The sequence below is a fragment of the Vigna radiata genome, chromosome 10 (genome assembly GCF_000741045.1).
Source record: "Vigna radiata var. radiata cultivar VC1973A chromosome 10, Vradiata_ver6, whole genome shotgun sequence".
Classification (NCBI taxonomy): domain Eukaryota; kingdom Viridiplantae; phylum Streptophyta; class Magnoliopsida; order Fabales; family Fabaceae; genus Vigna; species Vigna radiata.
The window spans coordinates 18,588,335-18,602,063 of NC_028360.1; the positions used below are offsets into that span (position 1 = coordinate 18,588,335).

At 32.1% G+C, this 13,729-nt stretch overlaps 2 protein-coding genes and 1 long non-coding RNA gene across 4 annotated transcripts; all 3 read right to left on the reverse strand.

Annotated features, from left to right (window-relative positions):
• Window positions 1-32: 32 nt before the first annotated feature.
• LOC106775054 (stress-related protein) lies at window positions 33-1,421 on the reverse strand. Its single transcript, XM_014662090.2, has 2 exons — window positions 1,209-1,421; window positions 33-744 (listed from the first exon to the last, which is right to left on the reverse strand). Exons 1-2 carry the CDS (start codon window positions 1,236-1,238, stop codon window positions 172-174), a joined length of 603 nt encoding a protein of 200 aa, XP_014517576.1. The 5' UTR covers window positions 1,239-1,421; the 3' UTR covers window positions 33-171.
• Window positions 1,422-3,326: 1,905 nt separating this feature from the next.
• Window positions 3,327-9,161, reverse strand: LOC106776272 (putative nuclear RNA export factor SDE5). 2 transcript variants are annotated; one of them, XM_014663670.2, is made up of 11 exons: window positions 9,065-9,161; window positions 7,970-8,552; window positions 6,594-6,619; window positions 6,248-6,325; window positions 5,592-5,665; window positions 5,153-5,403; window positions 4,674-4,756; window positions 4,479-4,535; window positions 4,043-4,110; window positions 3,852-3,955; window positions 3,327-3,760 (listed from the first exon to the last, which is right to left on the reverse strand). In XM_014663670.2, exons 2-11 carry the CDS (start codon window positions 8,535-8,537, stop codon window positions 3,558-3,560), a joined length of 1,512 nt encoding a protein of 503 aa, XP_014519156.1. In that variant the 5' UTR covers window positions 8,538-8,552; window positions 9,065-9,161; the 3' UTR covers window positions 3,327-3,557. The 2 variants fall into 2 exon arrangements, with proteins under 2 accessions (XP_014519156.1, XP_014519157.1); XM_014663671.2 differs by lacking the exon at window positions 9,065-9,161 and adding an exon at window positions 8,734-9,017.
• A 912-nt stretch (window positions 9,162-10,073) lies between these two features.
• On the reverse strand, window positions 10,074-13,285 carry LOC111242713. The gene is made up of 3 exons (XR_002669998.1): window positions 12,829-13,285; window positions 12,630-12,682; window positions 10,074-10,545 (listed from the first exon to the last, which is right to left on the reverse strand). It is a non-coding gene; the product is annotated as an uncharacterized LOC111242713 (long non-coding RNA).
• Between the last annotated feature and the right edge of the window lie 444 nt (window positions 13,286-13,729).

Genomic DNA, 13,729 nt, shown 5'->3' on the forward strand with positions numbered 1-13,729 from the left:
GTGTTCTAACCATACAAAAATGAAAATGCCCCTTCAGAATAAAACTGGAACAATTATTTTATAAAAGAAACAGTGCAGATCATTCACAATATCCAATAATATCCAACAGAAAAACTGACAAGAGCAACAACTTTGTCAAAAAAAAAAAAAAACAACAACAACAAAGGCAGATTAATTTCCATTGAAGACTTTGGCGATCTTTTCTGTGGGCACCAAAGGAAGATAAGCTGAAACCCTATAACCTTTCTCAGCCGAGGAAACAATAACCTCGTTGTACTTCTCCGTACAGTATGCAGCCTTAGGCAACACGGCGTTGGCCACCTGAGGGAAGAGCGGAAGCTGGTTAAGTTTCCGCCACGCGGACACGGCGCACTGCTCCGCCGTGGGCTCATACTTTGAATAAACGGTCTTCGCAAAGGTGGAGACACCCTCGCGGCGGACATCGGAGACGACGGAGCGGGCCTGTGAGGAGACCTTCTTCACGTTGGAGGGAACGCGGCGGTCCAACTCCCCGACCTTGCGATCGGCGTATTTGAGGAGCTCGCCTGGGACAAGGTGGAACCTGTCGTACACTGGAGCCACCACGGTCTTAACGGCCTCCTCCACGGTGTTAACGCCGGGCTTCAGAGGGCCGGCGCGTTCCTTGGCGTACGAGTAGAGGATGGCGCAACGCATGAGAGCCTGAAGAGTTGCGAATTGCACGAATTCAAGGTACTTGAGTTCTTGCTCTTCTTTTATCTCATTCTGCAAGATTAAATTAAATTCAAAACCCTAAATAAACCACAAGGAAAATGGAACCCTCTCATCTTTAAGATTCAATCAAATTCGAACCATACACAAACAACACAAAAATTAGAATAATACTCTCGTCATAAAAATTCAATCAAATAAAACGATAGATAAACAACGCATGGAAAAATATAATACTCTGTCGTTCTCAGAATTCAATCGAGTTCAAACCCCAAATAAAATAAGTAACACACTAAGAATAAAGTTCTGTCATAAAATTCAAATAGTAAATAAACAACCCATGGAAAATGAAATCATCTCGTTCAGGAAATTCAATCAAAATTCAAACCCAAGATAAACAACAGGTGTAAAGTGGAATAGTCTGATCCCTGATGTTCAATAAAATTGAAAGCATTAGATCAATCGCACAGGAAAAATAGAATAATAATAATAAGGATGAAAAGATGGATGGAACATACGATTTGTTGGGGTTGGGTTTCGGCAGCCATGATGAAAATCTAGAAGATTCTTTTCGGGGTTTAGGTTTTGGTGGAAATTGGAGAGAAATTAGGGAAGCTGTGAATTTATAGAAGGCAAAAGGGCGATGTATGGGAATGAACACGAATTTAGGTTCATATAGCGAGACAAAACGCGTTTCTTCTAAACTGCGCTGAATAAAATCTTGGATTTTGAATGTCACTGTTTCTTACAGGTTAAGTTTCAAAACAGAGTAGAATCTAGAATATTCATTTCAAGTACAATAAACGTCAATAAAAAAAAATCACAATACATGTATGTTTTCTTTTTTAAGGGTGACAAAGACCAAAAATTCTAACCCGTTTAAGCCCATTTGTACAACCTAAAGCCCGTATAAAAAGAAGTTACCATACATGATAATATTATATATATTTAACTCAATGAATTTTATTATCGAAATTAGATGTGATAATATTTTAAAAGGAAACCTAATTGTTATAATATATCTAACATCATTTTTAAAAGTTATATCTAAAGTCATTTTTATATTTTTTTTTAATTGGCTGATTATATTTATATTTTATACTTCTTTTAACACATTTTCGAAATCGACACACTATATTACTCAAACTATGTCAATGTTTCTTGAATATAGGTAGGGGTTTTTGAATTCTATAAAATAACAAAATCATGATTATGAAGGTGATTATGATCAGAAAGATCAATTAGATTTCTGATGAAAATAATTACAAAGAAATGGTAGATATTTGGTAACATGTTTGAGACTTTCAACATATACATATAATAATAAATTTTTAGATAAAAATAATTTATAAGAAAAAAATTAACTATGATTTCAATTCATTAATTGTTGCAGGAATAATAATTATTTGGTGGAGATGGTGGATAGATCAAGTCAGATTCAAATAGTGATGTTTGAACTCTTGTGTTTCTTATGAGAGAGAGTTGGATGTAAAACAATTGTTATAATGTTAAATTTAAGTTAAAGGTTATGAATCTGATATTTACAACCAAATCCTAAAACATTTTTCAAAGAACTTTTGCATATTTTCAATCCAAAATTAGAATAAACATTTAAATAAAGAAAAATAAATCCAAAAATAAGTTCAATTTTGGTTAGTTATTAATTTTGGATTGATTTGAACAGCAATTTATATTATAAGGGATTATATTATAATATTTTTATATATACATGTTTTATATCTTTTATGGACAACAACAAATTTGTCAAGATTACTATATTGAGATTAATATTCTAAATTAAATAGAAGAAATTGATGAAATTGTAGTGCTTGGAAATAATTAGGATTGCGTACTATCTTTTCGGCTTTTGTTAAAAATTGATTGACAGTTTTACTTCAATTGTTCTGGTCTTCAAAACTCAAGAATATGAAAATGATAATAGAATGTATGAGATGGGTGAATTGGTGTGGCTCTGTGTGTATATAATATATAGAAAAGAACAAATAAAAACAGCCATTACTAATTTTGTTCAATTTTAATGATAAATTATGGAAAGGAAATATATTTTAATGGTAAAATAAATAATCCTTCTTAATAAATTAAATGAAATAAATTGAAGTTTACATTTCAACAATACAAAAATGATATATTATTTGACGATAAAAAGTTTTTATTTAAGGCAAAAAATATAATTTCATGTTCTTTTCAGAAAAACTTTAAATGTCAATATATTAAGATTTTTGTTTTTCATTTAAAGCATTTTCTCCAAAAAAATATATTTTTATTTGACCCACTGCAAACTGAATTTTTGGCAATTCTAACAAGTTGGACTGATCACCAATTTTGTGGTATACTGGTCCAAAAATTATTTTATATTAGCAACGCCAAAAAAGTATAATATCACTCGATCACTCATTTAGAAGTTCTCATAAAAAGCATAAAAGGATATATCGTCGAAAAACATTGTTTTAATATAGGAATAAATTAATTATTATAAAATATATTATTCAATTTGTTAACTTATTATATTTACATATTATTTCAATACAATTTCACTATGTAAAAGTATAGAAATAAATAAAATAAAATAAAATAAAGTGTTGCTTTATTAATAAAATAATAGAAGTGAATATATATTTTAAGATTAGAAGATATGTGAGTTTCATATATCAAAATGGGAATATAATATAGAGAACTGTCATGCAATGCAAACAATGTCTCGAAAAGTAGCATGAATTAAGGGAAGAAAAATTGATGAAATGTTACAAAAATCTGATGAAAACTATGGCAACACACCAACACAAATCACGACCCTAATGCCAAGTTTCATCACCAATGAATTAACTGCACTCTGTGATGGCGGCGAGTCACAAGTGATGCTGTGTTTTTACAAAACTCAAACTCTTACGCTCTATGTTAGCCAAGCGGATCAGTATTGTTTCTGCAGTGTCTCCTTCCACCCATGGTATAGATTCCTGCTCTAATAGTTTTAATACCCGTAGTCTTCTGCGAGACCCTTTAGGATTATTTTTATCATTTGCATCAACCATAACCTTAAGGTACTCGAATGCTGAAAAATATTGAAATTACCATAGAGAAAAGGGAGGAAATTTTAAAGATCCATAAATCATACTCATCAGCAGTAAGGTGTCGTAACTTACATGGAATGCCAGATAAAGAAGAAAGGTGACACTTCAGTAGTTTTACAGCCTCATTTGAACCATGGTCACGTAAGTCAAGCACCATTTCTTCTGCTTCTTTATTGCTGCCAACCAATATAATGTAAATATTGTACTGATGCATAACATACAAATTTTCAATACTGACCACCTTAAGAACAGAGGAGATTAACCTGGTTTCAAGAATAATTTTGTTAGATTCTTCATCAGCTTCGTGAGCCTTGCTCAGAAAAAACTGTCCCTGCCATCACCTAGCACGCATCAATGAATGTCCAAATTTTGGAGAAACTAGGATAATAACTTATAACTGGTTTCCAATCTTAGACAAATAAGACAGTTGGAAGCCCGATATTTAAACATAAACAAAATATAGTAACTTTTCTCATTTAAAAGATGTAGTTATGAAATAATGCCAACTAATCACACAAGCTCCAAAGAGAGCCTCCTTTATAATCAGTGTTAGTTTTTTTCTTAAAAAAAAAAAAAAAGAACAGCTGAATGCAAGACGCAGCACTACATATAAATGAAACGAATACTTAGAAGTCATCAAAGAACTCTACATATGTCCTTATAAAGCAACTTATTGCTGGGCACAATAAAAAACATTACCTGTTCTAACAATTTTTCTGCTTTGATTTGATCCCCCTTTGCAAATGCCTCAACTGCCTGACGTAACACAAATGACCCATCAGTCTTTTACAGTGTCCATCACCAAAACCCCGCACCAGGTTAATCTACCAAGTAACTATCTAACGCAATCATAAAATGTGGAACAATATAATCCAAACAGAATATGCAACATACTGCTCTATAATATTCACTCATTGCCACTCGGTATTCCTTCACAGCTCTACGCACATTCTTGTACTCTTCTTCGTCCTCTGGATCTGTCATATACACAGCACTCAAACTTCAAATCAAGTAGATCACAGCTTCAAAACAAGATAAAATAATATATATATTATTTAACAAGAAATAAGAGACAAATGGTCAACGAATTTTTGTTCTAGGACTGATTCACAAATTCTTCCAACATTCCAATACTTGGCATTGTGCAAGGCAATAATCCTCTGGCTTAGGAAGCACGTGCAAGTTATAGCAACAACATCATAAAAGACATTTTCTGAAAATGAAAAATATCTTTTCTCTTGAACAGGATATATCTTGTGATAAATAAAATATAGACACAAATCTGCTTTTACAAAAGTCGTGTAGCTAAATAAGAGAACTTATAACAAAAACAATAAAATAGGAATCTCTTTTTCCATAATAACATGAAGTACCGTCTATATTTTCTGGTCGGCAGAAGTCCATGTCGACGTCGAGTTCTTCAAGGAAGTCTTTGGGAGGTTCAAAAACCACACGCCCGAATTTAGATTTCATATTCAAATCTTTCACAATTCTTTTAGGAGCCTCCTCTACTTCAGAATGCCCTTGATAATTAAACAAAGAAGACAATACTTCTTTCTGAAGGTCATTTTGTTTTTGTTGTTGATGCAATTCTGTTCCTTTAGTCGAACCTATGCTCTTACCACTGTATCCCAAAGAAAATAGAAATTAAGACCCAAAATATCACGAAAGTGATTTCATTATGCTGTTAGAGCATGACTTAAATTGAAACAAAAGATGCAGTAGAAACTCCCTTATCTTATGATTTTTTAAAGGCAAATAAGTTAATGAAAAGTAGTAGATATTAACAGACAAAAAAAGAAAAAAAGATACCCTCTGGGATAATTTAAATCCTGAGACTTTCTTTCAGAAGAAGGCACTTCAGATTTTGGTTTCATATCTGTGAACTGTAAAAATGCAGTTAGCTTCAATAGCAATCTAAGAATCTATATGACCATCAAAATTTTAATGTATACATCAACATATACTTTTCTGAACAGAAGGGGAAAGTCAAAAGTTAAGAGAACACAGAACCGTCACCAACAAAGCATAACAGGAAGCCAAAAGCTACTTCTATTCTTTTGTAATAATCAAGTGCAAGAATGAAACAACCTAAAATAGAGACAGCCAACACACAGTGAAAAGAATTGTCAGAAAAAAATGAGCACAAATCTATTTGTTTTTTACAAAACATTCTACACTCTTTTCCTACGAATTTTGACTACAGAAACAATTCATGTAAAACTACAGACATTATTTAACAGTAAGGCTGGCAGGTGGAAAACAACTTTCACAACAGAATGTAACCCGCTCCTTTCCCTAAAATCGGTCCTGAGGTGGATTTAATACAAAATCTTGAGCCCATTGCAAAGTAATTTCAAAATTTAAAATTGCAAAATATAATATCTACAACCAAACATAATGAAAATAGAATACGTAATCCAGACTGAGCTTCAACATAAATAAATAATCCTGGCATGTATACTTACTCCACCAGCCGAGTCACCAACAACAGCTTTCCTTTTGCCTGAAGTCATATTCGATTGATCTAGTAGCTTCACCAAGCTCTGGATGATTGCAATAAATATTTATTAGGCATAGGTAACAAGTGATGCAAGAAAACACAAGATTTGGGTAGTCTGAACAGAAAAATCCTGATTATTAACAATCTCCATTTTATTTAACTTTTTATACCAGAAAAAAAGTGAATGATATCCTTGTCAAGTTTATGGATGGAAAAGGAAAACGTAGATTCTGATATAAACCCCAAAAAAGTGAGTAAACAAAGAAGTAAAGAAATATCAATAATGGCAACATGAGAAGATTTTTAGGTACCTTCTGAATATCGTACCCGCAAGTATCTGCATATTTGCAATAAAATTAGTCAGCTTTTAATACAAACTAAAGAAACAATGGTAACAACAATGTATCAGCCCATGTTTTGTTTGACTTGGTCATAAAACTAATAATTAATAAATCAGGTATACACATCAATAGTCCGTACTTCATAGATTGAAGCATTTAGTAAATATTTAAGTCAATATGCTTGATAGCTAATGGTAAGAATTTATATAAACAAACTAGCACCAGATTTATTTACATAAGAACATATGCACCCAAGATAGAAATTTCAGCATTATATTGGTTAAGCCAAGTCCAGGTAGAAAGCATCAAAACCTTGCATCAGATAAACCTACACTCTATTTTTTTTTTTTTTTTGTAGGTATGTCACATAGTCAATACTGGACAACATTAAACTATTAAAACAACATACATATGTAAGCTCATCATAATCATGTTCACATAACTACATAATAATATAATGAAGACAAATTCTAGCAGCACAGTTCACTACAAGAGAATTTATTAGAAATCGCATATATTGGTAGACTCCACTTCTCAATTAGGGTGTGTGCTAGCAATGTGTAAAAAAATGCACTACTAAAATAACTTTTGTCTTTCAAAGCAAGTACCTTCAGTTGGGTAATATATGAGGAAATTTTCTGAGAAAAGGTTAGCTAATCATAATAAAAATTTAAACAAAAAAAAAATATATATTTATGAGTACAAAAACACGACAGTGATTCAAACCAACATTTTAAATCGTGTGCTATATATACCACCATTATTGTGCCATAGCGACCATAGGATGCTTCAGGGGAAGGGATAGCAGCACTGTGCTGAATTAGGACACTTTCGGGATTGCAATTGCAAAATATGAAATCTACAGCTTTAACAGGAAAACTTGGATTTAAAAGGTGACTAATGATTTCTGTCAAGGTAAATTATAATTGACATCTGTTGGTACTTGTGTGTGTTTTTCTTATGCTATCCATGTCTTTTTATTGTTAATTATGAATGTCATAGAATCTGTATAATTTTATTTCAACATTTTTTAAGAAATAATATGTATGTAGAATATGTTATAAAGCTGCTAAACGCCACTATCTGGGATTTAGAACAGAGATTCAGACAAATATGGTACGGGATAATGGATAAGTTGAATAAATGAGTGGTTAAGAAGTGGTAAAATTTTGAGTTTTCTGCAATGAGACGAGATTATCAGTGGCGCAGAAGACAGAAAATACCATATAAATTTCAGAAAAAAAAGGAGGTTGTAAGTAAATGCATTAAGGAAATCTTATAGGATAAGAGAAAAAACAGGCTTCAATTTCATGTCAAAACAGCAAAAATATGCCAAGATTTCATACCAAGAACTAGCCGAATCATATTTCTGTCAAGCTGAAAGCCATCTCCAAGCATTTTAAATAAGAAATCTTCCATGTCCTGGTGAAGCTGATCATGCTTCGAACTCGAAACATCTGGCTTATTCTTTTCACGCCAGATTCCGGTCATTGGCAGCAACTTTGCATCCAACTTAGTCGGTTTCGTCGTCCGAAAAGACCCATTTGCTGATGGAGCAGGTCTAACATAATTCTTGCCAATAATGCTTGAAACAGTACCAGTCGAAACTGGACGAACTTTGGTTCTTGAAGTTTTCCTTTCTTGGAATGAATTCTCAATGGAATACCCATCTGATGATTCAGAAGACCCTTCAGTCCTGACATCTGCATTGGATGAATCAAGGGTTGAAGATGATCCGGTGGAGCTTCCCTGCATTTCAAACAAAATTTCCCCAGCCAAGTCAGCATTCCGGCTCGCCTTGCAATACGCAGAAGCTATCTCTTCAAGAGAAAACGCAGAGCCAAATGCATCAAGCAAGCACTTCAATGCTTTCTCTTCATCACACTTAACAATATTCTGCCCAGAGACTTCCATCCCAATACAATAAACCTGTCACAGAAATTCAAAGAAACACAATAAACATAAATTTGATCAATTATTTCAAAGTTTAATGTAACAGGGGAATCGTCCCTAGATAAGCAAAAAAACAAAAAACTTGTTTTTACATTGAGAAAAAGTGAAAAGTGTCAGTAAATGAATAAACAAGAACCGAAAAGAAAAAAAAAAATACTTTGCTTTGAGGAATAGGTGTCTGGAGCACTCAAACCAGTAAAGAAAAGCTCTTTGATTTCTTCTCAGCAAATAAAAATGGTTTCACAATCACAATCATGGGATTCATAAATACATTTATCCATTCATCCAAAAGAATTTTAAAATAAGAAAAACAAAAATTAGAAATGAAAGCGGGAGAAAATAGATAAAATATGAGGGAAATGAGAAAACGAAGTTGGCATGAGGTTTTGTCATGTAAATTGTGAGAATTAGTGTAATGAATCAAAGAGTGAGTGAGTGACCGAGAATTGAATAAATCTCAAAGGAAACGAAACGACAAGAAAGCAAACCTGAAACCGTATTGGGCGGGATGTGAGAGAATAGAGAAAAATAAGTGAATTTAAGAGAACCCCAAAACAACTTTCTCTGCTATGTCCACTCCAGTATTTATAATAATTATAATAATATATTAACTCTTGCATGATAATTTAAATGTATGTATATCAACTTAATCTCATTAAATAAAAATAGATTAAATTTTTGTTAGGTCAATATTATTAAATATTACTTGGTTAGAATTGATAATTTTTTTTTAACTTATCTTAAATCTATAAAAGCACTATACTTTTTTTTTAAGAATTATTTCTTAAACTTGGACCTCTACTTATATAAATTAAATAAATACATAATCCATTATCTTTTACTTCCATAATATCAACATGACATTTTATTCCTTACGTTTACATGTATAAATATTACAAAAAAAAAATACACATTTAATGCGTAGACATATATGCAATATCGTTGTTAAAATAATTTTTAAATTGTTTCCATTCTTCCTATTACACAATAATACACAAAATTAGCTACAAAACAATTTCTTTTTTTAGAATATTGAAAACTTCTCTGACAAGTTTTATCTAAAAACTAACTACTTCCTTGAGAAGTTTTCCCGAATGGAAGAAAGTGATGTTTTGACGCAACATACCCTGATTTGAATAATATATATTATATCAATTTTATCCTTACTTTTAGCTTATTATTATTTTTAAAGAATTGTAATAAACATTAAAAGTAGTTATATTTAAGTTCATTTGTTATTTAGAATGTATTCACTTTATTTACTCTGTAATAGATAGGTAATTGAATAATAATTATTTATATAAATAATCAGAGGTTCAGTCTTTATGCGTTAAGGAATATATATCATCGGTGAGAAGAAAAGATAAGGTCGTAAAATGTAATTTTACACGAACGTCCTTTTTTTATACATAAAAAGAATTAATATTTTATATGTATAAATAATCAATTATTTAATTTTTTCAACTATATAAAAAAAATCAATAATTGATTACTGTATATAATATAACATAATAAATAACAATTGTTTCGATTGCGAGGTCGAGTCACTATCTACATTTCCATAATTTGTATTTACAGTTGTCTGATGCTTCCTTCGTGTTCTTTAGTTACCGTCCGGTCATCCTCTTCCGTCTCATTCTTCTCAAGACCGGCCGGTAGGGTACCTGCCAAAGATTCTTCGACGCTCAAGTCAGTGTACATTCCACACAGTAAATTTAGGACAATAATAAATATGTAGTAAATGTGAACTACCTACCTCATACTTTTGACCTGTATTTATAGTTTTTGCCATGAGATTATTATTAGCGGAACCTTAATCACGACCCAATGGCTTTAATCACATCTTACCTTAATCTCGTTCTAAACCGTAGATTATGATCGGCCATTCATCATGAGCCATTTGGTAATGTCTTTCCAGACGATTCCTCGACCGTTCGGTCACTCCACAAAATCTTTTGGAGACACTTCTCTGACCGTCCAGTCCATCCAGTACAATAATGTATAAATTAAATATTAAAAAATATTAGTATTATTATCAATAAAATATATAATAATATAAATAAATTTTTATCTTAATAATTAAAAACTAATAATATTAAAAAGATATTAATAATAATAATAATAATTATTATTATATTTGTAACATACCAAAATATATAGTATAAACTATAATAAAGAGAAGTCACATGCATGATAGAGTAATATAGTCATCCAGCAAAATACATAAAGTATTATATTCTACAGACATCCAAAAATAACTATAAAGTTTAAAACTCTATGTAAAAGCCATTAATATACTAAGTACTACAAGCCTATAACATCTACTCCGCCGCTTCAGATCCATTCAGTGCCTACTCAACAAAAACCTCTTCTCCCTCTGCTCACATCCAAAGATGATCATAGCAAGGAAAGAAGAAGACAACACATACAACACAAACAAACAAAAAGGGTAAGCTAGGTTTTTAAATCATACATATTATCTAATAGCATTTGAATTATGAAAGAACAACCATACAAGTAAACAAACAAACATCATATTATGTTACAGCTTAAACTAGACTCGTCCGAACTTAGAATGAATATCAAGCTATGGCGGGTTGTGCACTTGTGGTGACCTCTACTGCTTTGCAAAGCCATTACCAGTGGGTTTCACTCTACCACACACAAGTGTTAGTCCGTTACCGCGCAATAGGCCTCCAAGAAGCGTCTACACTAGGACCTCCTACTACTCTCACCACATGCATCAATCTTCTCTAAGTGAGAATGAAAGATCATTAGAATATTAGGATAACCCCCAAGACTAAGCTCCTATATTCATTCTAAACACTACAATGATATCACCAAGAGATCTTACTTTCATACTCGATCTCACCATTTCAATCATATTCTATTTTACTTTGGATCATAAACATACCATTTTCTATTTATAAAATCAAACACAAAGTCATCCTAAATCATATATACATCACACATCATCAATCAACCAAGAAGGAGGAAGAAACGAGTAAATCATAACGAGAAAATTCGCTTAACGCACAAGATCGCAAAGCGAGACCAGAGGGTTTTTACAAAGCGCACTCCATGTGTTATGCGAGCCATCAAACAGAGAACACCCTCCTTTAAACATCCGCACAACAACTAAACTAGTCGTGCGAATTAACACCCAATTATTGCATACCTCACACCCTCGCATAGTGTCCCAATTGGCTATGCTAGAGTACCCTAGACAATGGCTCAAGTTGTATCACTCTCGCAAGGCAACCCAAACTCGCCCTTCATATTAATTGGTATTTTTCCCAAGGCAGCCAAGATTTGCTATGCGACTGTAAGGACAGAGAGCACCCTACCTAGGCGACTCGCTGTGCGAATCCTCTCGCACAGCGAGTCTGCATAATCTGCAGAAATGAATTTCTGCAGAATTATGCAACTCCACCACTCAAAACCAATTCTAGCCATTTTAGTGAACTTCTAACACCCCTAGATCGATGTATATGCTGAATTGAACTGGTCTAAATGATTACAAATGTTCCTAATACCATCCTTTAAAGTTTATGCATGGATTTACACTCTAATATTTCAATTTCTTCAACCTAGAGGCCAATTTCTAAATTTACCACTTTGAAGTTGTTTCCAAACATTTTGACCCTTCTAACAAGTCACAATGGACTTGTCTAAGCTGCCCCGATAGTCCAATTCGACCTCTAACCTCTAAATCTCAAAAGCACTACCTCACTTTCTCTAAACTAGACTAAAACACCATAACCAACTTAATTTATGGTCTAGCAACTTGTCCAACATGATTCACAGCATGCAAATATTCAATTTTCAACATCATACAATCTGCTCATACCAGTTCCTTCTCATAATTTTGCAGTCTCATATGTCACACATCAATCAACACAAGTTTTAATACACAATTTCATCAATTTCAGTTCAAACAACAACATATCCTAGGATACAATCTACACATACATTATTTTACGATTTGCTGCAGAACCCAATTCACCCATACGATAATTTCCACAAGCAGAAAGAAACCTAAGCTTCCCTTACCTCTAACTCAAACAGTTAAGCTCACAAGAGACCCCAATCGCTTTCAAGAATACCTACAAATCACAATTTTTGTGAATGAAGACAAATTGCTAGGCTTAAATAAGATTGGAAATTGGGAGGAAGCAAAATGAGCTACATGCAACAAAATTTGTTGCATGATCATAGCCCAACTTGTCACGGAAACAAAGCAACTACTTACATGTTAAAAAAAGGAAAATTGATCGATTGATTTTGTTGCTCTTGAAGTCCTGATCGCCTAGATAGCTTTTGTTCAACAATTCAACGGTTCAATATGAAATTAAGGTGGAAAAAAGGTAGAGTAGAAGAAGAGAGCTTGTAGTGGAGACAATGGTTTCTCAGATAAGAGAAAATGAACTAAAATTAGCGTTTCATACAAATGTAATTTTATTTTAAAATGTTCAACCTCTTATCTGTTTGCCATCTGTCACTCTCTTTTATACTGACTCTTTTCTAAACCTTTACAATACTTTAGTTTAAATTAATTTTAAAGATAATAATAAAATAATCTCTTAACATTTTCTTCCATCTTTCTTTTAATTTAAATAACTTCATTTTTACTTTTATTTTTCAAAATCATTTTTTTTTCACTTTTCTAAATTCATCCTCCAATCAAATACAAACTTAAGAAAGATAAGTATTTCCTGATATATCAAATGGATAATAAGCATTTAATATTGTTAACATGAAAACTTTGCTCTTTTCAATGTGTTCAATGGTAAAAAAAAATACTAATTCACCTACTTTTCTCTTTCTTCTAAAGAAACTTAAATATTTATTTTTATTTTTTTCTTTCTTAAAAAAATACAATTTTTTTTGTTATGATTAATTTATTTTTTACTGTGTCAATTTAAAAATGTGTGATCATAACATTCCTTTTATCTTTAATACTTGATATTTTAAAAAAATAATAATGACACAATTTTTTAAATTTTAAATATGAATAGCAAAGAGGTATAGATAAATAAATAATATATCAGCACAAATTCTTTGGCAGTAGACAACAGAAATATCAAACATATACGTTTGTCATTTTGGTCACACAAGTACCGTGACAGCTAGTTCAATGCACAATATCCGGT

What these genes read in the sequence shown, in the direction of transcription:
- LOC106775054 (XM_014662090.2), bottom strand. Translation starts at nt 1,238, where the DNA reads ATGGCTGCCGAAACCCAACCCCAACAAATC. An exon ending in AAACCCAACCCCAACAAATC is followed by an intron (nt 745 to 1,208) that starts GTATGTTCCATC and finishes TTAATCTTGCAG; the next exon opens with AATGAGATAAAAGAAGAGCA.
- LOC106776272 (XM_014663670.2), bottom strand. Translation starts at nt 8,537, where the DNA reads ATGGAAGTCTCTGGGCAGAATATTGTTAAGTGTGATGAAGAGAAAGCA. An exon ending in GCGGGTACGATATTCAGAAG is followed by an intron (nt 6,326 to 6,593) that starts GTACCTAAAAAT and finishes GCAATCATCCAG; the next exon opens with AGCTTGGTGAAGCTACTAGA. An exon ending in TTCTTTATCTGGCATTCCAT is followed by an intron (nt 3,761 to 3,851) that starts GTAAGTTACGAC and finishes AATATTTTTCAG; the next exon opens with CATTCGAGTACCTTAAGGTT.